Genomic DNA, 26,861 nt, shown 5'->3' with positions numbered 1-26,861 from the left:
AGGAAGAGCTTTCTGGGGGTAGAGGTGAACACTAAGCACTTTGTTTTACCTTATCTTGTGCTCCACCAAGGTGTGAAGCAAAGAAAGCTTCCTCAGCACAGTCCTCAACTAAGTGCCCACACGAGCTAAGAAAAGAGGGTAGGGGGGAACTGGCTGTTGTTTAGAGAAACAGCAATCATTGGCCGAGTAGCTTGGATTGACTGCATTGGCTGCTTTGGGCACTTTGCATCCCGATTCACAGGCTACTTGGGCAATGAGCCCTGGCCCCCTAGAGGCACAGGACCCAGTGATTGGCACCATCTGCACCCCCCTCTCCTGGGCCCTGCATGGCAGCACTGCTCAACCAACAAACGATGGAAGGTCTGATGGCTGCTGGCTCAACTTCCACTGCAGCACAGGCATCATCCTACTGATATATTAGTGCTGGAGTGTAAGCTCAGACAAAGGTCATGAAATTCCTGGCTGCTGGCATGCAGGCTCAGACTGTTGCCATCCTGCCTGTGATTGTAGCCATTCAGGTTCATCATCATGGATATGGATCTCAGCACTTTCACAGCAGTTCAACAAACGATGACATTTGCTGAAGTACCATCCAATGGTCATACCAGTAGAACCATGGAGCGTAGATCTGCTATCCTCTCTAAGGATGACAGCTTTCGTGCTCCTATCACTGCCACTCTGTCAATACCCTTGCTGATGCCTCTCGGCCAGCCAGCATGGGCTGCTGTCAGCCAAGCCCTCAAGCCCTTTGGTGATGCAGACCAAAATCGGTTCTTAAAACCTGAGCTATTTGAGGGCATGCTCCACGGCAATCTGATAAATGGGATTAGGTAGGTAGGTCAGGTGTTTCTCACATGTCGTTGCAGACTTGATGGGCTGAAGGGCCTCTTCTGCACTGTGATTCTGTGATTATGTGAATCTGCAGTCTCACCCTGCGAAAGTCAGCAGCTTTCCACCAGCCATGTTGCAACCGCTGGGGTAGTACTGTGTAGGAGGAATACCTGCAAGACTTGGCAACTGCACAAAGATAATTAGTTTTTTTTTAATATTGATATATTGATAGATAAAGTTGTTGTGCTAATGTAGTGCTTCCCAAACCATTTTACACTTTCAGGCAGTGCATTTCAGATTAGGAAAACTTTCTGTGTTGTTGTGACCAGGTGAGAAGGAGTGAACTGGCTCCCCTCTATTCAACTTCCTTGGATGGTCACAAGACCATTTTTTCTCAAGCCTCTTCCGAATCTAAATGTATTTAACTACAACCAGCAGAAGCAGCAAATGATAGGCAGAGCTAAGTGATTCCGCAACCAACGGATCAGATCTAAGACTGCAGTCCTGCCACATCCAGTCGTGAATGGTGGTGGACAATTAAACAACTCACTGAAGGAGGGGGCTCCACAAATAACCCCTTCCTCAATGGTGGGGGAGCCCAGCAGATCAGTGCAAATGAAAAGGTTGAAGCATTTGCAACAATCTTCAGCCAGAAGTGCCAAGTGGATGATCCATCTCGGCCAGCTGTGGAGGTCCCCAGCATCACAGATGTCAGTCTTCAGCCAATCCAATTCACTCCACATGATATCAAAAAACGGCTGAAGGCACTGGATGCTGCAAAGGCTATGGGCCCTGACAATATTCCAGCAATAGCACTGAAGAGTTGTGCTCCAGGACTTGCCACGCCCCTAACCGAGCTGTTCCAGTGCAGCTACAACACTGGCATCTATCTGGCTATGTGGCAAATTGCCTAGGTATGTCCTGTACACAAAAAGGAGGACAAATCCAACCCGGCCAATTACCGCCCCATCAGTCTACTCTCCATCATCAGTTGAGTAACAGAAGGGGTCATCAACAGTGCTATCAAGTGGCACTTGCTTAGCAATAATCTGCTCACTGACGCCCAATTTGGGTTCTGCCAGGGTCACTCAGCTCCTGACCACATTACAGCCTTGGTTCAAACACGGATCTGAACTGAACTCTAAAGATGAGATGTGACTGCCCTTGACATCAAGGCAGCATTTGACCGAGTGTGGCATCGAGAAGCCCTAGCAAAACTGGAGTCAATGGGAATCAGGGGGAAAACTCTCCACTGGTTGGAGTCATACCTAGTACAAAGGAAGATGGTTGTTGTTGTTGGAGGTCAGTCATCTCAGTTCCAGGATATTACTGCTGGAGCTCCTCAGGGTAGTGGCTTTGCCCAAACATCTTCAGCATCTTCATCAATGACCTTCCTTCCATAAGGTCAGAAGTGGGGATGTTAGCTGATGATTGCACAATGTTCAGCACCATTTGCGACTCCTCAGATACTGAAGCAGTCTATGTCCAAATGCAGCAAGACCTGGACAATATCCGGGCTTGGGTTGACAAGTGGCAAGTAACATTCATGCCACACAAATGCCAGGCAATGACCACCTCCAACAAGAGAGAATCTAACTATCGCCCCTTGACATTTGATGGCATCACCATCACTGAATCCCCCACTATCAACATCCTGGGGGTTACCACTGACCAGAAGCTAAACTGGACCACAACCTTCTCAAGGGCAATAGGGATGAGCAACAAATGCTGGCCCAGCCAGCGAAGCCCACATCCCATGAATGAATAAAAAAGAACTATTTATGCAGTGAGCAATAAGGAGCTAATCAAACAAGGTTTTGTTGAGGTAGAGAAAGAGCAAATTTATTAACCACTAGACCCAAGGAAAAATAATAAAAATACAATATCAAGCATTTGGCCCTCATGCAGTCATTCAGGCATACACACACACACACACACAGGTATCAGAGATAAGGGAAGTTAGAGTCTAATAAAAAAAGTTAAAGTTAAGGTCAAGTTTATTTTAATTGTCCTTGAGGCCTATATAGTTAATTGTCCTTTAATTGTTCTTGAGGCCTAGATTTTTTAAATGTTGCAGCAGATTTGGATTAGCTGGTTTCGTGGACGCAGTCAGATGTAGATGACGTTGCAATTATTACGAGACCTGAGTTCACTGGTAGATTTCTGGTACGGTTCCCTTCCAAACCAGGTAATACACTTGTTCCTAAGGGAGAGAACGAGTAAGAGAGAGCTTTCAACCTGTCTCTTCTGCTAAAGTCTTTCTTGCAATTCTTTGTAGTGGTTGAAGCCTGGTCTGTTATATTTCACCCGTTGTGTATTTTCAATGAGTTTTGATTGGATATGTCCGTGGAAGCCATTGTTTCAATATCCAGCACTTTGCATACTAATGACTCTTCCTTAGTGATGAATTTTGATGGGTCTCTGAATTATAGGAAATGTCCCTCTCTTCACAGTCCCCTGAGGGTGCCTTGTTTACTTTTTCAACTTCGCCTTGAAAGGTGGCCCTGCATTTCTAAGTAGTTTGTTGTGTCTCATTTCAAATTGCAAAATTTCCAGACAGTTGACAGTTTCAAAAATAAAGGGGCATTGCCTTGTGGCAATGTAAAAAATAATCTCCTCATTCTTTTCCCAATTATCTTCTGTGGCCTTTGTTTACCAACCCTTCTGCCAATAAGATGCATTCGTTTCTCATTTATTTACTTTATCGAAAGCCTTCATGAGTTCGACGCCTCTATTAACTCTTCCCTGCTCTAAGGAGAAAACCCCCGATTTCAAGAAGGTGGCTCACCACCACCTTCTCAAGGTCAATTCAATGGGATATAAATGCTGGCCCAGCCAGTAAAGCCCATATCCCATGAAAAGAATACATTTTAAAAAAATTCTATGTACTGTTAAGGGGATCAAAGGTTATGGGGAGAAGGCGGGAGAATGGGGTTGAGAAACTTATCAGCCATGAGCAGACTCGATGGGCCGAATGGCCTAATTTCTGCTCCTTTGTCTTATGGTCTTATGGTCTAACCCCATATCTGAAGCCCTTCATTCCTTTCATTACCATTCCAGTAAATCTCCTCTGTCCCTGCTCCAAGGCTTTGACATCCTTCCTGAAATGTGGTGCCCAGAATTAGCAACAAAACTCAAGCTGGAGCCTATCCAACTTTGTTAATTGAATTCAGATTTTCAAACTGCTAAAATGGGATTTGAACTCACTTTCCTGATTAACATGCAATTCAAACACACGAACTGCAAGAAGACTTTAAAACAGGAATTCTTTATTTCACTAGCATCAGATCTTTATAAACATTAATGGAAAAGCTTAGTTCAGTGAAACAAACTATTTACAATGGACATTCATGGTCGAAGCTCCAGATCCACCAGGATACCGTCAAGAGTTAACTCTTGATCTCTAAACAGCCGGGTAGCAGAGTTCAGTTGGTGGAGCTCCAACTGCTAATTTCCCATGACCACATGACCCAGATTATCTTGTCTCCCAGACACAAAGGGTATTTTCCCCTCCTTATGGCCTCATGAACTCAGGAGTGTTGCCAGACGATCCGCCTAGGTCTCCAGCAGCTGTCCACCCACTCTGCTGCCACTTCCCAGTTCTCTTGCCAGCATCCAAAGCTTTGGTCTGTCCTGTTCATGGCCTTGGCTCCTCAATGCTGTGAATCACCAGTCTCAAACTTAGGACATGGCAACATAGGAACATAGGAGCATGAGTAGGTTATTCAGCTCATCGAGCCTTCAAACTCCGCCATTCGTGAGTCTGTTCCAAAGAAGAGATAGTGTGGAGAATAACCCATGGAGAAATGTGGGGTGCTTCTATAAGCATCAACCAGCTCCAGTACTCATCCAGTTCCATTTATTTTCAAGAGACAAGTTGCACTATCGGTCATTCAGAGTACGGTTGAATCAATTGTACTTATCATTATCCTTAAGATGGTAGGGGGCAGTGCGGCTCTTGACAATGCCATAGACCTTGCAAAACTCCTGTAGGATCTTACTCTCAAAGTTGAGTCCTTGGTCACTGTGGATCTGACACGGGACACCAATCCAGACGAACTAATCATATACTAAGATTCTGGCTACAGTTGAGGCCTTATGGTCAGGGGTGGGAATAGCCCGCCATTCCCACTTGGTGAAGGCATCCATGAGTACTGGGATTGAGGATCATGAAATGCATTGCAATGACCTCCAGAAGCCAAGTGGCAACCATACATCTCTCACAAGTTCGACAGCAGTCATCAATATCGGCAGTGATCCTGGCACAGTAACACCGCTCTCTGGTCAACACAGTTGTCTTTTCTGACACTTGGTGCCCCGCCTGATCATGAACAGCTGTCAGTGGGGAAGGATGAGTTGCTTCACCTCTCTCCCATTGTCATGAACCGGCTGATAGAGACTCCATCCTCCTCCTCTATCCTCTTCCAGCACCTCAATAGCACCTTCCATGCTCGTTTGGACTCCTTCATCAAAGGGCATCGGGTTGCTGGATGCTGGGCTTTCCAGTATTGGTGAAGTCTTCTGATAACTGCATCGGAAGTTGCCTCAGGTCCTCTTTTTATATGGGTGGCAAAGAAGAAACCATACGTGGCTCTGCCCCACTGAGCTGGTTTGGATCTCACTCATAAGTGCATCAGTGACACTCTGCTGAATCCTAGTCTGGATTTCATGGGAACCAGACCTGCTGAGTTTTTCCAGCATTTTCTGTTTTTATTTCAGATTTCCAGAATCCGCAGTATTTTGCTTTCATCATTTTGGCTAAGACGGTGTGTCTTGTCTTTCAAGAACGTCAAGCCGAAGGTGAGTATCATCCAGATGCACAAGGAAGGATTTGAAATTAAGGTCGCCAAAAGCCTTATCTATCAAACACATGAAGATGGCAGGAACATTACATAGCCCAAATAGCATTCTCGTGTATTCATAAAGTCCTCTGGTGCTCATTTGGGATGCCCGTCTTTTTAATGCCTTCTTCAGAAATGGGTAGCATCATTATAACTGTGGGCCAAATTGAGAATGCAGAAATGCTTTGCGTCTTTGAGGACTTGTAATGCTTCCTCAATTCGTGTCTTTGTGTTGAGTGCTCTGTAATTGACACGATCCTCAGTTTTCCATCTTTCTTCCTCACAAGGACTATGGGAAGGCATCTGGATTCGACAACTCTCGGATGGCACCTCGTTCCAAAGACTTCTGCAGGTACTTACTGACTTTCTCCCAAAGCTGAAGTGGGACCTGGCGGTGAGTAATCTTTACTGGGCAGTCATCTGCAGTCAGCATCCTGAGGCTTACCAGATCACAATACCCGATGTCATCACATCCTGACTGAAATTGTCCTGTACTTAGTGAGAGTAGAAATGAGCTGTCTTCTTTGGGTCTCCTTCAACTCGCCAATGCCCATTTGGGAGCTTTTGATGTCAAGGTGATCCATGACAAACGCATCTGCAGGAAGTGTAAGCAGCTAAAGGAATTCTGGGCCAGTATTATTGATCTGGAAGCCACACTGCAGACACTTTGCAACATAAGGGAGGGGGAGAAATACCTGGGCACTTTGTTCCAGAAGGCAGTCACACCTCTTTGAATAGGGTCGGCTGTTCTGATCAGCAGTGAGGAATGTGACCATGAGTGAGGCAGGTAATGGGACTGAGCAGACAGTAGTGGAGGAACCTCAGACTTTGCAATTGTCAAACAGGTTTGAGGTGCTCACAACATGTGTGGACGAAAGTGAGGTCTGCAAGGTGGATGATCAGGCTGGCCATGGTACCATGGTACAGGAAGCCGTTCAAGCAGGGTGAGCAAACAGGAATATAGTGGTAGTAGGGGATGGTATAGTAAGGGAGATTGACGCTCTTCTCTGCAATAAAGAGCAAGAGTCCAGAAGGCTGTGTTGCCTGCCCGGTGCAAGGGTTCGGGATATCGGCTCAGGACTGGAGAGGAACTTGTAGTGGGAGGGGGAGGATCCAGTCGTCGTAGTCCATGTAGGTACCAACAACATAGGCAGGACAAGGAAGGAAGTTCTGAATAGTCAGTTTGAGAAGCTAGGCACCAAATTAAGAAGCTGAACTTCAAAGGTAAAAATCTAAGAATTATTACCTGAGCTACGTGCAAATTGGCATTGGGCAAATAAGATTAGAGAGATTAATGCGTGGCTCAAAGACTGGTGTCGGAGAAATGAGTTCTGGTTCGTGGGGCATTGGAACTAATACTGGGGAAAGGTGGGACTGTGCCGTTGGGACAGTTTACACCTGAACTGTGTTGAGGCGTGTGTTCTTGCAAATCGCACAACTAGGGAAATAGAGAGCTTTAAACTAAACAAGGGAAGTGAGGGATCAGGCTTGGGTAGAAATGGCAAATCAAAGGGTGGATTCAAGGCAGGAGACCATAATAGTAATATGGGAAACAAGGGTCAGAGAAGAGCAGGTAGGGACAGAGAGATAAAACCTAAGAATGCACTAATAGTCAAGACTAGATGTTACAAAGATAATAAAAATACAAAACTAAAGGTTCTGTATCTGAATGCGCATAGCAGTCATAACAAAGTAAATGAATTGATAGCACACACTGAAGTAAATAAATATGAGCTGATAGCCATTACAGAGGCATGGCCGCAGGATGACAAGGATTGGGTCCTGAATATTGAGGGGTATATGATATTCGAGAAGAATAGGAAGCTAGGTAAAGGTAGAGGGTTGGCACTGTTGATCACGGATTGCATTGGTGCAATGGTTAGAGATTATCTTGGTTCATGCGTTCAGGATGTAGAATCGGTTTGGTTGGAGATGAGTAAGAGGAAGGGAAATAAGTAACTAGTGGGAGCGGTCTACAGGCCCCCTAACAGTAACCACAATATAGGACAAAGTATACAAGAAGAAATATTGGGTGCTTGTGATGAAGGGACAGCAATAATAATGGGTGATTCTAATCTACAAATAAACTGGAAAAATCAGATTGCCAGTAGTAGGCTGGATGAAGAGTTCATAGAATGCTTTCAAGATGGTTTTTTTGGAGCAGCATGTTCTGGAGCCAACCAGAGACCAGGTTATATTAAACTTGGTATTGTGCAATGTGACAGGTTTAATTAATGACCTCAGAATGAAGGTACTCCTAGGTAGCAGCAACCACAATATGATTGAATTTTACATCCAGTTTGAAAGGGGGAAGACTGGGTCTAAGACTAGTATTTTAAACATAAATAAGGGCAACTATGTGGGCATGAAAGCTGAGCTGGCTGAAGTGAACTGGGATACTAGGCTAGGGGATAATCCAACAGAGAAGCAGTGCAGACATTTAAGGGGACATTTCAGAATATTCAGAATAAGTATATGCCTACTATAAAGAAAAATTTTAAGGGGAGGACCCACCATCTGTGGTTAACTAAATAAGTCAAGGAAAGCATCAAACTTCAGGAAAAAGCATATAACTGTGCAAAGATGAGTGGCAGGTCAGATAACTGGTCAGAATATAAAAAACAGCACAGAGCGACTGAAAGGTTAATCAGAAGAAAGAAACTAGAGTATGAAAGGAAGCTAGCTAGAAATGTAAGAATGGATAAGAGTTTCTACAGGTATTTAAAAAGGAAAAGAGTAAGTAAAGTGAGTGATGTTGCTCTAGAGAGTGACAGCGGGGAGTTAATAGTAGATAATAAGGAAATGGCAGATTAAATGAACAAATATGTTGCTTTTGTCTTCGCTAAAAAGGATATAGTAGCTGTATAGTATTGATACAGGAGCTACGATAGCTGTAAATGAGGAGGTGGAAGGGTGAGGGGAACTTGATGAAATTACAATCACTAGGGAAGCGGTACTGAGCAAGCTGATGGAGCTGTGGGCTGACAAATCTCCGGGTCCCGATGGGCTTCATCCGAGGGTCTTAAAAAAAGGTGGCTAATGAGGTAGTAGATGCGTTGGTGTTAATTTTCCAAAATTCGCTAGATTCTGGAAAGGTTCCATCAGACTGGAAAGTAGCAAATATAGACTCTAGTCAAGAAGGGAGGGAGGCAGAAAACAGGAAACTATTGGCCAGTTAGCTTGACGTCTTTCGTGGAGGAGGTTTTAGAATTGATCATTGAGGAGGTTATAGCCGGGCACTTGGAGAAGCTCAAGGTAATCGGGAAGAGTCAACATGGTTTTGTGAAAGGGAAATCATGTTTAACCGATTTATTGGAGTTCTTTGAAGGAGTAACATGCGCTGTGGATAAAGGGGAGTCTGTTGATATGCCGTACTTGGATTTCCAGAAGACATTTGATAAGGTGCCACATCAAAGGTTATTGCAGAAAATAAAAGCTCATGGTGTAGGGGGTAACATATTAGCATGAATAGAAGATTGGCTGCCTGGCAGAAATGAGAGACTATGCATAAATGGGTCTTTTTCTGATTGGCAGGGTGTGACAAGTGGAGTCCCACAGGGGTCTATCCTGGGGCCTCAACTTTTTACAATTTATATCAATGACTTAGATGAGGGGAATGAAGGCATGTCAGCTAAATTTGCAGATGACACAAAGATAGGTAGGAAATTGTTTTGTGAAGAGGACAGAGGAGGTTGCAGACAGTTGAGTGAATGGGCAAAAATCTGGCAGATGGAGTATAATTTAGGAAAACGTGAAGTTGTTCACTTTGGCAGGAAGAATAAAAAAGCTGAGTATTACTTAAATGGAGAATGGCTGCAGAATTCCGAGGCACAGAGATATCTACGTGTTCTAGTGCATGAGTTGCAAAAAGTTATTATGCAGATGCAGCAAGTAATTAATTAATTATCCTTTATTACGAGAGAGATTGAATATAAAGTAAGGATGCAATGCTTCAGTTAAACAGGGTATTGGTGAGACCACATCTTGAATATTGCAAGCAGTTTTGGTCTCCATATTTAAGGAAGGATGTAAAGGGGTTGGAGGAGGTTCAGAGGAGGTTTACTAGATCGATACTTGAAATGAGTGGATTGCCTTATGAAGAAAGGTTACTCCGTACAGGTTCGGGGAAGATCAGAAACGCCCAACGATCTGGCGGCTGAAGATTACATCCAGGATGCATAGTTGGTCATGGCATCCAGGTGCTTCAATGGGAGTGAGCAGGCGGCGTTTGTGATGGAACATCTGTGCGGGAAAGCACATCGGGAAGTAATAGGCTTGTTTCCACTAGAGTTTAGAAGAAAGGGGGGTGACTTGATTGAAGTAATTAAGATCCTGAACGGTATTGACAAGATGGACGTGGAAAGTCCTGAACTAGGGGGCAATGCTTTAAAATTAGAGGTTGCCCTTTTAGGACAGAAATGAGGAGAATTTTTTTCTCTCAGAGGGTTGTGCAACTTTGGAACTCTCTGCCTCCAAAGGCGGTGGAGGCGGGTCATTGAATATTTTTAAGGTGGAGGTAGATAGGTTCTTGTTAGCCAAGGGAATCAAAGGTTATCGGAGATAGATGGGAATGTGGAATTCAAAACACAAACAGGTCAGCCATGGTCTTATTGAATGGCGGAGCAGGCTCAAGGGGCCGAATGGCTTACTTCTGCTTCTATTTTGTATGTTTGTATGTGATGCCCTAGCAAGGCCTGATGCCAATCCTTCAGAGGCAACTGGGATGAGCCTTCAAGAACAGTGATAGTGAAGGTGGGTAAAAGGATAGCCTGATTCCCTGCTATTCGATCAGTTCTAAGGTCCCATACAAGCTGATAACACCTTGAATGCATGGATCAAGGCCAAGGGCTCTTGAACCCCCCCACCCCTGCCGACTTCGTAAAGTGCTGCCCATACTGGTCCAACACATCCTGTTAACACATTCGACCCTAACATCATTCATATTCTCAACTTCCTGGAGCATCTATCAGATCCCAAACTGCCAGAAACCCCAGGGGAAGAATTTTCTCCCCATCGGGGGGGATTGTGCAGGAGCGGGCGTGTGCATGTGCGCAGCCAATTGCCGCCCGCAATTGGCTGGGCACCGCCATTTTACGTGGGCAAGCCAATTAAGGCCCGCACAGCGTGACGCACATCTGGAAGCGCTGAGCGCTCCCTATGCAGGCGCGGGGGGTTGCCTCAGTTGGGGCCTGCGCTCTATCGTGCATGGGCGTGAAAGAGCGCAGAAATCTTCCTAAGCCACAGAGCTGCCTCAGGGAGATTAGTTTAAGTTTAAAAAATCTTAATAAAGGGAAAAAAATTTTTTTAGGACATGTCCCCTACTGTCACATGCGCTGGGACATGCCTATGAATTTTATTAAACATTTTTTCAAACCTTTAAAAATCTTCATGAAACCTCATACCACCCATGGATGAGGTTCCATGAAAAATGCGAAGGCTCTTCACCTGCCCGCCAACCTTAAGGTTGGACGGGCAGCTCAATTTATTGCTTTAATTGATAGTTAACTAGCCTTAATAGGCCTTTGACAGTTCAGCGGGCGCACAGCTGACTCGGTTGCGCGCCCGCCGAATTGAATATCTGAATGACGCGTGGTGATGTTGGGATGCACACCCGACGTCACCACGCATTATTTTACGCATCGGCGAGCGGGCCCCACCCCCACTTGCCGAGCCAAAGGTTCTGCCCCAGGTTATGAAAAGTGTGACTGAGGACAAATAGGGAGAGCTCAATATAGCCATGATAAGGGACGTCCAATTCTTGCGAAGTGGAGGCTCGAATGAGGGAAGACACATCCATCAGTTCATATCCCTTGGCAAGATGCTCTTGGATGAACTGCGGTGAGTAACGGTTGGTACCTCCTCTCTGGTGTCCATTAGGCATGACGCTTTCACCTTACCAAATCTCGCACCACCGTAGGGTTTTTCCCTATTGTTCTACATAAGACTGAACTTCAACTTGAAAGAACCTCTCACCCCTCCCCCAACACCCCCTCCCCCCCTCCCCGCCCCCCCACCACCACCCCCTCCACCCCGCCCCAGCCTGCCTCTCGGTGGTGGAAGGACCAACTCATTTAACGTCTGGTGAGAAGGATGGGGTCCACATCCCGGTCTGCACCGATAGTCACCTCTCTGCTGGTGGTCTCTTTCATAGTTGTAGGAGTCCAGTCTTTCCACATGATCCAGATGATGTGCTCCTGTGCATCAAAGAAGGACAATTGAGGTTTGGCACTATTAAGCTTCCTCAACTTCATCTGGATTTTTCCATCGCTCATCACTTCAGTTAGGTGGTCCTTCAGCTGTGTGTCCTCAGTTGATTTGAAGGATGGATCCAGGAGGACAATGCAATCAACAACTTCATCAGCTCCAGTGATACAGAGGCCAGGCCCTGTCCTTCAACTTACTTTTACTCATAAAACCTCTGCTGCAGCTGAGGCAAGCTACTGCTGTCTCCAAAAATCTGTGCCAGGGCCTCAAAGATCAGCCCCAGACTTCTTTGAGCGCCTTCATCTCTCCCCATTATTTCCTGATGTGCTTTCCCACAGAGATGTTCCAGCACAAATGCCATCTGCTCACTCTCATTGAAGCCCCTGGATGTCATAACCAGCTGTGCGTCCTGAATCCAGTCTTCGGCTGCCGGATTGTTGGACGTTTCTGGTCTTCCCTTGAATCAGTACAGTTTCCTACCCATTGGCAGATAGGATATCCGACCAGGAGTACTGTTTCTGTCCTCTGTAGAGTCAAGGGGATGCACATGGGGAGCATCCCCTTGGTTTTGGCCAAAAGGTCCGATTTCCTCTGCCAACAATAGTCAAGCAGCTTTGGCCTCCTTTGTGGATGTCACCAAATTCACTCCTCCACCACTTACTCCATCTCAGCCAGGCACCTTTCCATCACATCTGCCATGACTTGATGCCTGTGCTGTGAAATCCCACTTCTGACACCAAGATGTAATGTGCGATTCAAGCAGGTGAACAGCAAGAAGATTATAAAACAGAGATTCCTTATTCCCTATGCATCAGAAATTTATAAACGTTAACTGAAGACCTTAGCTCAGAAAAGCAAACTATTTACAACGGACATTCACAGCCAAAGCTCCAGATCCATCAGGATACTGTTGAGAGCTTAACGCCTGAAGCCTAAACAGCCGGGTAGCAGAGTTCAGTCGGTAAAGTTTCAACTGTTAATTTCCCGTGGCCACGTGACCCAGATTACCTTGTCTCCCCTACACAAAGGGTAACTTCCTCTTCTAGTGGCCTCTTGAGCTCAGGGGTGCCGTCCAGGCCTAGGTCTCCAGCAGCTGGTCATTCACCCTGCTGCTTCCTGGTTCTCTAGCCACTGACAGAGGCTTTGGTCTGTCTTATTTGTGGTCCTGGCTCCTCACGCAGTGACTCACCAGTCTTGAACTTCTGCTCCAGCTCCTTGCTGCTGCTCTGCTTGCTCTCTCCGAGGCTTCTAGCTCTACCCCTTCGTCAGCCCAAGCTCTGGGCTAAGGCTCTATCCCCAGCTTGCTGAGGACTTCGCCTCTTGCCGCAAAGGGAGGTCCACGGGGCCGAATGACTCCCCGGCCCAGCATCCTCCTGGGCCAATAACCTCTGCTGGCGGGGGCCAGGTGCCCTACAGGGAATGCTCAACAGTGGGTGGGGCCTGGCATCCAGCCCGACTCCGAAGTCAGAAGTTGGGAGGTCTCGCTCACCTCCCCCATTACACTAAGGTTTCTAATTCACACATCTGGATTTCTGATCCAGTAACATAGCACTATGGGTTGAATTATGTTGGGGCTCACCGGCTGAAAAGTCAGGAGGGAGCCCACCTAGGGGAAGAACAGGTACCCCTCAGGCATTTAACAGCCAATTGCCTTGAAAACCTCCTGGACTGGCCACTTGGCATAGGCCTCTCCTGCTGCCAGTTAAATACCTCCGGGATGAGGCCATAAGTGGGCCTACTTAAGGGTCTCAATTGGCCTATTAGTGGGAAGGCCACCCTCCAGCTCCCCCGCCACTGGTATAATTGCGGTGGGGCCAGGAACGGACCAGTTCTTCGGAATCAACCGCAAAGAAAATAGAGAGTAAATTACAGAATCTTAATTCAAATTAATGTTGAATGTTTCATTTGACAATTACTTGCCTCAAATTGTGTTTCTGTATGTTCACGCATGCATGGCTTGCATGGGACAGAGAAAACGACACATTGTACTGATCAGATTGTAGGTTTTGGCTTTAACAGTAAAATAAAAGCAAAATACTGCAGATGCTAGAAATCTGAAACAAAAACTAAAAGTGCTGGAAAAACTCAGTAGGTCTGGCAGCATCGGTGGAGGGAGGAACAGTTAACATTTCGAGCCCATTATAACTTCTTTTGGTTATGACTTGTGTTCCAAAAAAATTATGAAAGCAACTGAATCTAAGAAAGAGGGAAAGAGAAAGACAGCTAAAAATTTGAAGCTTGCAATTCCAGTAACTATAATGGAATTCTGATTTTCAGGGCCCTGCACCACTGAGTTCATGAAAATCTGAAGGCACCTGATTTGTGTGGAAATGGGCATATCTTGGGCCTTACTTCCTGGCAGACATCCAGGCAGGGGCTTCTATGTTCCTCCTATCATCCTACTGCAACCGACCCCTTAGAAATAAAATCTCTGGATCAAGTTCCATTGCAATGTAACTAAATTATTAAACAACTTAGTGCCAATGAGTAAATGATCTCAGTGATTTTTACTATTACACTTCTCCTAAAGGCTGGTGTATTATGTGCACCATCATTTTTATTTGGGATATGAGCATCACTGGCAATGACAGCATTTGTTGACCATCCCTTATTGCCCTTGAGAAGGCAGTGGTGGCTGCCTTCGTGAACCACTGCAGTCCATATGATGTAGCTGTTATGCCAATGTGCTGTTATGAAGGCTTTTGACCCAATGATAGTGAAGGCAACATAGTTCCAAATCAGAATGGTATGTGACTTAATGGGGAACTTGCAGGGGTAGTGTTCCCATGCATCTGTTGCACTTGTCCTTCTAGGCAGTAGAGGTCACAGGACTGCCCTTGTCCTTTTAGGTGATACAGCTCACAGGTTTGGAAGCTGCTGTCAAAGAAGCCTTAACGAGTTACAGTGCATCTAATTGATGGTACACACTATTGCCACTGTGCACTGGAGGTGGAGGGATTGAACGTTTAAGCTGGCGGATGGGGTGCTGATCAAGTGGACTGCCTTCTCCTGGATGGTGTCAAGCTTCTTGAGTGTTGTTGGAACTGCATTCATCTTGGCAAGTGAAGAGTATTCCATCACACCACTGGCTTGTGCCTTGTAGATGATGGACAGGCTTTGGGGAGTCAGGAGGTGAGGTGTTTGCTGCAGAATTCCCAGCATCTGGCCTGTTCTTGTAGCTACAGTATTAGGGCTAGTCCAATTAAACAACTGGTCAACAGTAACCCCCGGATTTTGATGGTGGGGGTTTCAGTGATGACAATGTTATTGAACATCAAGGGGAGATAGATAGATTTTCTCTTGCTTTTCATCACAACCCTCTTCTCTAAACCCAACCTTCCACTTCTGATTTTAATTTATACACCCAGGAACTGCCAATTGGCAAACCACAACAGCCTCAGTAGCTATTCTCCTCTGAGGAAGAATCATCATCACTTGATCTGACCCCAGCAGCCACCAGTTCAGATGCTGACACTGCATAAACTTTAGAGGATAGTAGAGAATCAGGATCTGCTTGTGGTGAATCACCGAGCACAAGTGGACGTGTCAAAGCAGGGAAAAGGATAGCTTGTGTGTCAACTCAATGGGGTGGGCAAGTTCAGAGAGGAGTTCTTCTGCAAAAGACTCAGGTGAAGACTTTTGATGGGCAAGCATACAGGAGAATGCCGATGAACATGCAAACCAAGCTTCTTGGTGCAGTGACAGGCCTGCCACAGAGCCTCCTGATAGTGTCAAGGGGCATGGTAAAATCTGGTTTCAACGTGGCACAGGATGTCGTGCAGAACATCAAGCCCATCCTTTCCAGCATGCAAGTGGTGGCCGACTCCATGATAGCACTTGTTGACCCACTCATGATGCAGCATCTGGTGGCCAAAGTCTAAGCTTCTACTGCAGCAGAGGCAGAAGCCACCCAGTCAACCTTTCTGTGATGCAGTGAAAGCTCAGACAGAGGTCATAAGATCCATGCTTGGTGCCATGCAAGCTCAAACTGCTGCTATCATGGTTGAATATCTCAGTGCTCAAAGTGGCACAGAGGGTCTCACAAGCTCTTTGTTGTTTGATAAAATTGTTGTGATAAAGTTTTTCTTTGTGTCTTTTATTGCAGGATTTTGGCCTAGAGATCACTGTAATGGAACGTCACAGAATAATGGGAAGGCGGTATATAATGAAGAGATGCCGTTATAAGGGAACCAGAGTCTGAGTAGGCATTCAAGGGCAGATCATCAGGAGCAAAGGCAGCCCAGATGCCACCTCCCTGCTTCCTCTTTCTCCTCTCTCCACAAAGCGCTTCCCTCCTCCGGAGCCGCTGTTACTGCGCCAAGAAGCTTGATTTGCATGTTCATCAGCTTTCTCCTGTTGCAGATCCAGAGGTACTGCAACCAAAGCCCCCATATCTTCTGCAACCTTTGTGTCAACAGGTCACCAAATACTTTGCCCTCCCTGTGAGGGTGCAGCAACGGCCTTTGCCAAATCCACCAACCACAACACTTCCAAAAAGATTCCACTGCACTTTCACAAGCTTTGCAATAGCAACAGTTAGTAAAAATCACCTTACCTTCAAGTTGGGTTTCTGGCCCTTTAAATAGTGCTCATGGGATATGCCTCTTGTAACTAAACGCATATTGTTTTGTGAATGAATGACGCATGCATTCAGTAGATCGGCGCAATCCAAATTTCAAAAACATACATCAAATCTGCCGGAACAGCTGTTTAAAGTAATGATCTGGGCAGTTGGGACACTTCCTGTGCACAAACAGCTCACACATGGTAGTGCCCTCAGCACCATGAGCGTTGTGCAGGAAGTACAGTGCTTGCCATTAAGAAGGCCTCTGGTTTCTGTCGTGCCAACTCCTGCAGTGCAATGGAGCCAAATTTCTAGCCCAATGTATCTTATTCCCCGGCTCGGAATAACACCTCTTAGTTGCTTAGCCATTGTCCAGCCATAGAGACCATCTCTGGTTCCTTCTTGATAGTTAATGCTGCTGATCTCAGTTGCTTTGTATTCAGTGACATTGCTGTTTTGCCATCACATTTGATTTATATTCATCAATTATTTAGCAATCACTAACTTGGCTGAACACCTCCTCCTTCAAGTACCATAATTGGAAGAAATTAACTAAAAGTAATAGTAATATGTCTATAACACCTGAACATCCACAGATGCATCATATTCATAATGATAACTTTCTTGGCTCTAACAAGTCTCCTTACTCTTTTCATTAATAATCCATGCAGTATGGGGCACTGGTTAAAAACTCCATAATCGGGCAGAAACAGTGTAACAATACACATTCTTTCAGTATGCCATTCAAATTCTGTTTACTTTTTTTTTCTTTATTCTTTCATGAAATGTGGCAAGGCCATCATTTGTTGCCCATCCCTGATTTCCCTTAAACTGAGGGCAGTTAAGAGCCAACCACATTGCTGTGGGTCTGGAGTCATATAGTTTTGGAGTCTTGGAGCCAAACAGTAAAGGGCAGCAGATTTCCTTTCCGGAAGGACATTAGTGAACCAGATGGGTTTTTACGACTGTCGGCGATAGTTTCATGGTTACCATTACTGAGACTAGCTTTATATTCCAGATTAATTAATTGAATTTAAATTACACCAGCTGCTGTGGTGGTTTTTGAAGCTATGTCCACAGAGCAATAGCCTGGGCTTCTGGATTACTAGTCCACCATCTCCCCAGCACTCCCCCATTTTATTAAGATGAAATTACAATGAATCTCTAGTAGCAGTATGACATCACATCATTATTCCTGTCTCCAGTTCTGAGCCTGATAAAGGGGAGAATTTTCTCCCCATTGGGGGTTTGTGCGGGAGCGGGCGTGAGCTGCGCAGCCGATCACTGCCCATGATCGGCTGGGCGCCACCATTTTATGTGGGCGGGCCAATTAAGGCCTGCCCAGCGTGACGCTTACCTGAGCGCTCCCTGTGCAGGTGGGACGGGTTGCCTGAGTTGGGGCCTGCGTTCTTTTGCACATGTGCGCGAAAGAGCGCAGAAATCTCCCTGAGGCACAGAACTGCCTCAGGGAGATTAGTTTAAGTGTAAAAAATTTTAATAAAGAAAAAAAAAATTTTAGGACATGTCCCCTCATGTGAAACTGTCACATGAGCTGGGAGATGTCTATGAATTTTATTTAAAAATTTCTCAAATCTTTAAAAACCTCATCCCGCCAGTGGATGAGGTTCCATGAAAAATGCAAAGACCACCTGGGCTCTTCGCCTGCCCGCCAACCTTAAGGTTGGATAGGCAGCTCAGTTGATTGTTTTAATTAATAGTTAACTGACCTTAAAAGGACTTTGACAGGCGCGCAGCCGACTCGGATACGTATCTGCCAAACTGAAAATCTGAATGACGCGCAGTGACGTCGGGACAAATGCCCGACGTCACCGCATGCCACTTTACGCCTTGGCGAGCAGGGTCGGGGCCCGCTCACCAAGCCGAAGATTCTGCCCAAATTGTCTTTCAAATTCCATTAAATAAAAGGCATGTTTCTATACCTGTCAGATAATTAAATTCTTTAAGATGTTTACAAACACCCTACAACCTTACTTTTAACCAAAATAAGTATCGGTATTTACCTCATGAAGTGGGAATACTGCTTCAAATATCTTGTTTTGTAGAAGCTCACGAAGACTTCCTGTATTCAAGAAAAATAACATATTTATGTCTAAGCAATGCAAAATAAAACAGCTCCATAATGGTGCAATAATAAACCCATCAGACCATGGCCTTTCCACAAATCATGTAACCTTGAAAGACTTCTGCGCTCACCATACAGAATAGTATTTAATCACTGAAAAAGCCAGCTGGAGGGCTAAACCTGTACTGTATTCGTCTTCTTATTTAAGGAAGGATGTAAATATGTTAGAAGCACTTCATAGAAGATTTAGCAGATTAATATCAGGAGTAGGCGGGTTGTCTTATGAGGAAAGGTTAGGCTTGTGTCCACTGGAGTTTAGAAGAGTAAGAGGCGACTTGATTGAACCCTTTAAGATCCTGAGGGGTTGTCACAGGCTGGATGTGGAGAGGATGTTTCCTCTTGTGGAAGAATCTAGAACTAGGGGTCACTGTTTAAAAATAAGGGTCGCTCATTTAAGACAGAGATGAGGAGAAATCTATTCTCTCGGAGAGTTATGAGTTTTTGGAACTCTCTTCCTCAAAAGGCAGTGGAAGCAGAGTCTTTGAATATTTCTAAGGCAGAGCTAGATAGATTCTTGTTAAGCAAGGGGGTGAAAGGTTATTGGGAGTAGATGGGAGGTTATAATCTGATCAGCCGTGATCTTATTGAATAACAGAGCAGGCTCGGGGGGGCCAAGTGGCTTAGTCCTGCTCCTAATTCATATGTTTGTACATAACCTATTGGAGAGCACAAGGAGTTAGATAAATCAACAAGCAGTGTAATGGATTTTAAAACAAAAACAAAAATACCTGGAAAAACTCAGCAGGTCTGGCAGCATCTACAGAGAGGAACACAGTTAGTGTTTCAAGACCATATGACTCTTCAACAGAACTAAGTAAAAATAGAAAAGAGGTGAAATATAATCTGGTTTAAGGGGGGGGTGGAGGGTAGAGCTGGAAAGAGGGCTAGTGATAGGTGGAGATAACCAAAAGATGTCATAGACAAAAGTTCAAATAGGTGTTGAAGGTGGTGATATTATCTAAGGAATGTGCTAATTAAGGGTAGAAAGCAGGACAAGCAAGGTACAGATAGCCCTAGTGGGGGTGGAGTGGGGTGAAGGAATCGAAATAGGCTAAAAGGTAGAGATAAAACAATGGATGGAAATACATTTAAAAATAATGGAAATAGGTGGGAAAAGAAAAATCTATATAAATTATTGGAAAAAAAGGGGAGGTCAGAAAGGGGGTGGGGATGGTGGAGAGAGTTCATGATCTAAAATTGTTGAACTCAATATTCAGTCCGGAAGGCTGTAAAGTGCCTAGTCGGAAGATGAGGTGCTGTTCCTCCAGTTTGCGTTGAGCTTCACTGGAACAATGCAGCAGGCCAAGGACAGACGTGTGGGCATGAGAGCAGGGTGGAGTGTTGAAATGGCAAACGACAGGGAGGCCTGGGTCATGCTTGTGGTCACCCAGTCTGCGTTTGGTCTTTCCAATGTAGAGGAAACCGTATTGGGAGCAACAAATGCAGTAGACTAAATTGAGGGAAGTGCAGGTGAAATGCTGCTTCATTTGAAAGGAGTGTTTGGGCCCTTGGACGGTGAGGAGAGAGGAAGTAAAGGGGCAGGTGTTGTACCTTCTGCGGTTGCATGGGAAGGTGCCGTGGGAGGGGGTTGAGGTGCAGGGGGTGATGGAGGAGTGGACCAGGGTGTCCCGGAGGGAACGATCCCTACGGAATGCCGCCGGGAGGTGAAGGGAAGATGTGTTTGGTGGTGGCATCATGTTGGTGTTGGCGGAAATGGCGGAGGATGATCCTTTGAATGCGGATGCTGGTGGGGTGATAAGTGAGGACAAGGGGGACCCTATCATGTTTCTGGGAGGGAGAGGAAGGCGTGAGGGCGGATGCGCGGGAGATGGGCCGGACACGGTTGAGGGCCCTGTCAACAACTGTGGGCGGAAAACCTCGGTTAAGGAAGAAGGAAGCCACATCAGAGGAACTGTATTTGAAAGTGGCATCATCAGAACAGATGCGACGGAGGTGAAGGAACTGAGAGAATGGGATGGAGTCCTTACAGGAAGCGGGGTGTGAGGAGCTGTAGTCGAGGTAGCTGTGCGAGTCGGTAGGCTTGTAATGGATATTGGTGGACAGTCTATCACCAGAAATTGAGACAGAGAGGTCAAGGAAGGGAAGGGAAGTGTCAGAGATGGACAATGTGAACATGATGGAGAGGTAGAAATTGGAAGCAAAATTAATAAATTTTTCCAGGTCCAGACGAGAGCATGAAGCAGCACCGAAGCAATCATCGATGTACTGGAGAAAGAGTTGTGGGAGGGGGCCGGAGTAGGACTGGAACAAGGAATGTTCCACATACCCCATAAAGAGACAGGCATAACTGGGGCCCATGTGGGTACCCATATCCACACCTTTTATTTGGAGGAAGTGAGAGGAGTTTAAGGAGAAATTGTTCAGTGTGAGAACAAGTTCAGCCAGATGGAGGAGAGTAGTGGTGGATGGGGATTGTTCGGGCCTCTGTTCTTCAAGGAAGAAGCGGAGAGCCATCAGACCATCCCGATGGAGGTGTAGAGGGATTGGACGTCCATCGTGAAGAGGAGGCGGTTAGGGCCAGGGAGCTGGAAATTGTTGATCTGATGTAGGGTGTCAGAGGAATCACGGATGTAGGTGGGAAGGGACTGGACAAGGGGAGAGAGAATGGAGTCAAGATAGTAAGAAATGAGTTCCATGGGGCAGGAACAGGGTGACACGATCGGTCTGCCGGGACAGTCCTGTTTGTGGATTTTGGGCAGGAGGTAGAAGCTGGCCGTCCGAGGTTGGGAGACTATCAGGTTGGAAGCTGTGGAAGGAAGATCGCCAGAGGAGATGAGGTCAGTAACAGTCCTGGAAACAATGGCTTGATGTTCAGTGGTGGGGTCATGGTCCAGGGGGAGGTAGGAGGAAGTGTCTGTGAGTTGACGCTCAGCCTCTGCGAGGTAGAGGTCAGTGCGGCAGACAACAGCAGCACCACCCTTGTCAGTAGGTTTGATGACAATGTCAGGGTTGGACCTGAGAGAACGGAGTGCAGCAAGTTCAGAGAGAGACAGGTTAGAGTGGGTGAGAGGAGCAGAGAAATTGAGACGACTAATGTCACGCTGACAGTTCTCAATGAAAAGATCAAGAGAAGGTAAGAATCCAGAGGGAGGAGTCCAGGTGGAGGGAGAATATTGGAGGCGGGTAAAAGGATCCTTTGAACAGGGAGAAGACTCCTGACCAAAGAAGTGAGCACGGAGATGAAGGCGGCGGAAGAAGAGTTCAGCATCGTGCCGAGCCCAAAATTCATTGAGATGAGGGCGTAAGGGTATGAAACTGAATCCTTTGCTGAGCACTGAACATTCAGCATCGGAAAGGGGAAGGTCAGGGGGTATAGTGAATACACGGCCGGGGCTGGGATTGGAAGACGGGATAGGGACAGAGGGACAGGCAGGGGTGGAGGGTCCTGGATTCTTGTTGGTCAGTTGTTGGAGCTTGCGTTCCTTTGCACCTGAAAGAAAGAGACAAAGTTTCTTGTTGAGGCGTCGGATGAGACGAAGAATAAAATGAAACTGGGGGCACGCGCAGCTTAGAAAAAGGGTGCGGCAGTGCTGCTGGAGGGAGAGGTCGAGTGTGTTCATTTGGCGGCACATGGCACTTAGTGTGGATCTCAGAATGCGACGAGAACAGCAGTTCGAGGAGCGTTGCATGTCCCGGAGATACCTGTAATCCTAGGTGGGTTCGAAACATGAGGGATGGAACTTCAGTTGAAATCCACGTGGGGTAAGTCGGAGACGGAGACAGTCACTGAGGAAGGAAAAATGGCTGTGAAAGCAGATTTTAAGTTTGCTGGCTGTACGAGATATGGAAGACAGGAGGTATGAAGTCCCAAAATTTAGTCTACAGAAATAACAATGAGACTGTATTTTTGACTCTTGATTTAAACACAATGGGCTGAATTTTCCTAACTCTATGGGCGATGGGCTGGGAGATGGGAGGGCTAGCAATATGGCAGAGGAAGATGTCGGGAGGAGAGTCCGACGCCTTTCAACCACCATGAACTATATCCACAGGCAGGGTGGATGCCACCTGAGTCACTTAAGGGCACGGATATAGGATCACTTTCCACCATCATGGACAATCTACCTGCATGGAGAGGGCCCCCCACCATATGGGGAGACCACCAGATAATCCTGGAGGCCTCCCAGTGGGTTCTCAGGGGAAGCTTCCTTGATCGAACCATAGAAAAGTTATGGTGCAGAAAGAGGCCATTCAGCCCATCATGTCTGTGCTGGCCAGAAAAAGATGAAAAAGAAACTAGCCGCTCATTTTAATCCCACTTTCCAGCACCTGGTCTGTAGCCTTGCAGGTTGCAGCAGTTCAGATACAGATCCAAGTACATTTTAAATGAGTTGAGCGTTTCAGCCTCAACCATTGATTTAGGCAGCAAATTCCAGATGCCATCACCTTCTGGGCGAAAAAGTTTTTCCTCATGCCACCTCTAATCCTTCTACCAATCACCTTAAATCTATGGCCCCTGGTAATTGACCCCTCAGCTAGGGGAAACAAGTCTTTACTATCTACCATATCTAGGCCCCTCATAATTTTGTACACCTCAATTAGGTCAACCCACAGCCTCCTCTGTTCTAAGGAAAACAACCCTAGCCTATCCAATCTTTCCTCATAGCTGACTGATATCACATTGCCCACAAAGGGGCCCACCCGGTGGCAATGGAGGCCAGTACACCCAAGGTGCTGCAGTTAGAACAATCTCTGTGCCCGTAACCCCTTCCCAATCACAGGGGGCTGACTGCCTGATCCTAGCCTCCCAAAAGAAACTCATTAGTCTTCTAGGGTACCCTCTTACTTTGTAATGCAGTCTCAGCACTGGTCACCACTAGCACTAGTGCTGCTGAGGCTGCAGGCCCTCTGACTGGGATTGTGTGCCAAATCCTCAATTGAACGGCAGCACTGGAGTGGCCTGTTAACTGGCTGTGACCAAACAAATGCTGCTCCAGGGTCCCACTGCCGACTACAGCAGGATCGATTCTCTCTTTCGGCATCAGCAGGCAGGACCTCTCCTCCAAAAAATTCAGCCTAATGTGTCAGATAGCATATTTACATCTTGGAGGAACAAGGTAAAAAAGGTCATAGAAATCATAATATGGTAGCAGAAGGGGCCCATTGGGAACAGGTACTTTGGGCTCAAATTACCGAAGCAGCTGAGTTCCTCAACGTCTTTATAATCGATGCACTACCTGCATAACAGGGTGGCCTGCGTCCTTAATCTCTCAGAGAAACAGTGCTTCTGGACATTTATGTTGTCACGTCAGGTGGTGGCAGAAATCTGTAGCCTCATAGAAGACCTGCATCATGCTGGATCTGGTGGCCACAAATTAACAGTGGCAAAATGACCATTGTGCTCAATTGTTTTTTGCCTCCAGATCCTTACAGCGCACTGCTGGCAACATATCCAAGATCCCCTATTCAGCTGCACAGAAATGCATAAGGCAGGTCACTGCTAGATTGTTCACCAGGCCCAGCAATTAAGCAAACTTTGCCTGTGATTATGCTAGACAGAATGAACAGACACTCGGGATTTGTTTCTGGTACCTGTACCCATGTAGCTATGCCCTCAAGGATCCAACAGATGGAGTCAAAGCCACCAGAATTCATGCAGGCCAAAACAGAACCAAAAACAGGAAAAGTGCTGAAATGAAAACAGAAGATAGTAAGAGAAATACATCAGGTGTGTCCTTTGCAGATACTTTCTTTAAAAATTTAAATAGGGACAAGCAAAGTTCCCAAGCTAGTAAGCAGGTAGTGAGGAGCATGCTCATGTAGTTGAAGTGCCCCAGGTGGGTGCAGTAGAGTCTGAACAAACCTCTAGAGATAGTAAAGTCCGAAAGGACATGGTTCAGATTGGGGAAAAACCTATCCCAGAAATGCAGGAAAGAAGGAAGCTGGAGGCAAAAAATTAAAAGACTGTTGTGAAAACCACAGGAGGAATGAAAGTGAAGTTAGTGCAGATTTACCCAACAGCCAGATTTTGCTGGTTCCAGATCTCAGGCCAGTTGAATCTAGCAACTTAAGCTCAAAGCTACTCAATAAGAGTTAAATTTTAAGTGCAAGAGGAAGGATTTCGAGGCTCACTTCATGTGCTAAAAGACAGTTTACCACCCAATTTTACCCTTGAAATAAGAATTATCAATTTATCCAAAACCGAAACATTAAATCCATGGCTTGTGGAAACAGTAGTTGGAACGCCAGCACTTCCAATGGCTTCCACCATGTCCGATCCATTTCACGCACTTCTGCTCTCGCCCCTTACCTTTTGCCCAGAACCATAATAGGGTTCCCCTCGTCCTCACCTTCCTCCTCATCAACTTCCGTATTCAAAGGATCATCCTCTGCCATTTCTGCTAGCTCCAACATGATGGCACCCTAAAATCACTTCCCCCTTCCTTTCAGCATTCTGAAGGGACTGTTCGTTCTGCGACAGCAAGCACAGGGGATGCAACATCTATCCTTTCATCTCCTCCCTTCTTATTGTCCAAGGCCCCAATCATTCCTTCCAAATGAAACAGTGATTTACTTGCATTTCTTTCAATTTAGTATACTGTAAGTGCTATCCACGATGTGGTTTCCTCTACAAAGGGGAGACCAAATGCAGACTGGGTGACGCCTTGTGGAACACTTCCATTCAGTCCACAAGCATGACCCCAAGCTTCCAGTTGCTTGTCATTTTCATTCTCCATCTTTCTCCCACCCTTACCTTTCTGTCCATGGTCTGCTAGTGTTCCAGTAAGGCTCAATGCAAGCTCCAGGAACAGCCTTATCTTTTGAATCAGCACTTTACAACTTTCTGGTCTCAACATCAAGTTCAACAACTTTAAAACATACATCTGCCTTTATCTTGTTTTATGTGTTTATTTCTTTCTTCGCTTTTTTTGTTGTTTTGCTGGGTTGGTCTTGTTTCTTTCTTCATCCCTTCATGTTGCATTCAGATGGTTATTATGTAGCCATTCACACTTCATGTAGTCACCTTTGTTTCTTTACTACACCCATTAACACTATCTTTGGCTGTTAATGTTTTGTTATTTAATCTCTCCTGCTCTTCACTCATTCATAGACATTCTCTTTTGTTCTTCCTCCCTCTCCCCACCTCCTTCCACTGGCTGTTGAAATGTTTTTGGCCGACAACTTCTAGATTTTCGAGCCTCGTCAAAGACTGCTCTATCTGCAACTGTGAAGAGGCAGACTTAGCCATTAGAACATGGGGATGAGAGGGGTCAATGGATGAGAAGTGGGAGAGCTTTGAGTCACTTCCATGTCCCCTTTTGCTTTCATCTCTCACGGACCAGCTGCACTTCACCACCCCTCTGCTGTCCTGACCAGAAGACAGGAAGGAAAATATATAACAAAAACAAAAATACCTGGAAAAACTCAGCAGGTCTGACAGCATCTGAGGAGAGGAATGCAGTTAACGTTTCAAGTCCGTATGACTCTTCACCAGAACTTCTGCTGAGTTTTTCAAGGTATTTTTGTTTTTGTTAGGTAATGTGAAACTTTACTTACTTTTCCTGACCTGGTTTACTGTGGTAGGAGATGGCCTTGACAATGGGGGCACATTTATCAGTGAAAGAGATGAGGGAGTACCATTTGAGATCATTGGAGGTGGTGAGGCAAAGAATGTCTACCAGGAACGACCAAGGAGAACACAAAGCAACTGCTAGCTAGATGTATGAAAAACATGAATAAACTTTGTCTTCATATAATTGAATGATTGTACTATGAGAAGAATGAAGATTGTGCACACTGAGGGCATATGATCTAAATTAAATTAATGGTTGCAGAGTGGAATCAACAGAAAAAGTAAACAGGTTTGTAGCATTACTGATCAAAATTATTAATCTGGCAAAGGAACATGGAGGAGGTTAAAAGAGAGCCCTGGGCTATCCACAAGTTGATGGAAAAAGGATGGGTTACCAACCAAAGCACAGATAGACTGACTTGAGAGGAAGTTAAATAGTTCTGAACATCTTAGTGAAAAGCCATCTAGTGCAAAACGCAAGCTGGTTAAAGACCTAAAGATGTCCAAGGTAAAGAAAAATGTATCACTGAAGTCGTCAAGTATAAAAGTATAAAGTTCCAGATGTTCATTCCAGATGTAGGCAGGAAGGTCAATGGTGGAATTGCCATGCTGAAAACTGTATTGGCCATTAGAGTAGGTCAAACTCTAGAAAATAAAATTTCTCTGTGTCTACCTTGTCAGCTGCCGGTCCTTTATATTTGGACAGTCTCCATGAACCATATAGAAATTCTGTTTCCTGAGCAG

General features: G+C 45.7%; 1 protein-coding gene across 1 annotated transcript in view; it reads right to left on the bottom strand.

The window, feature by feature from the left end:
* LOC144685067 (anoctamin-9-like) overlaps nt 1-24,958 on the bottom strand; it is a 316,975-nt gene extending 292,017 nt beyond the window's left edge. Inside the window, exons 1-3 of the mRNA XM_078549602.1 lie at nt 24,855-24,958; nt 24,137-24,233; nt 18,462-18,520 (exon numbers count right to left, since the gene is read on the bottom strand). Coding sequence (XP_078405728.1) covers nt 18,462-18,520; nt 24,137-24,233; nt 24,855-24,958 — 260 coding nt within the window. The remainder of the gene's footprint in view (nt 1-18,461; nt 18,521-24,136; nt 24,234-24,854) is intronic.
* Between the last annotated feature and the right edge of the window lie 1,903 nt (nt 24,959-26,861).

Source organism: Cetorhinus maximus, chromosome 9 (assembly GCF_964194155.1).
Source record: "Cetorhinus maximus chromosome 9, sCetMax3.hap1.1, whole genome shotgun sequence".
NCBI lineage: Eukaryota > Metazoa > Chordata > Chondrichthyes > Lamniformes > Cetorhinidae > Cetorhinus > Cetorhinus maximus.
This window is presented reverse-complemented; position numbering and strand designations above follow the sequence as displayed.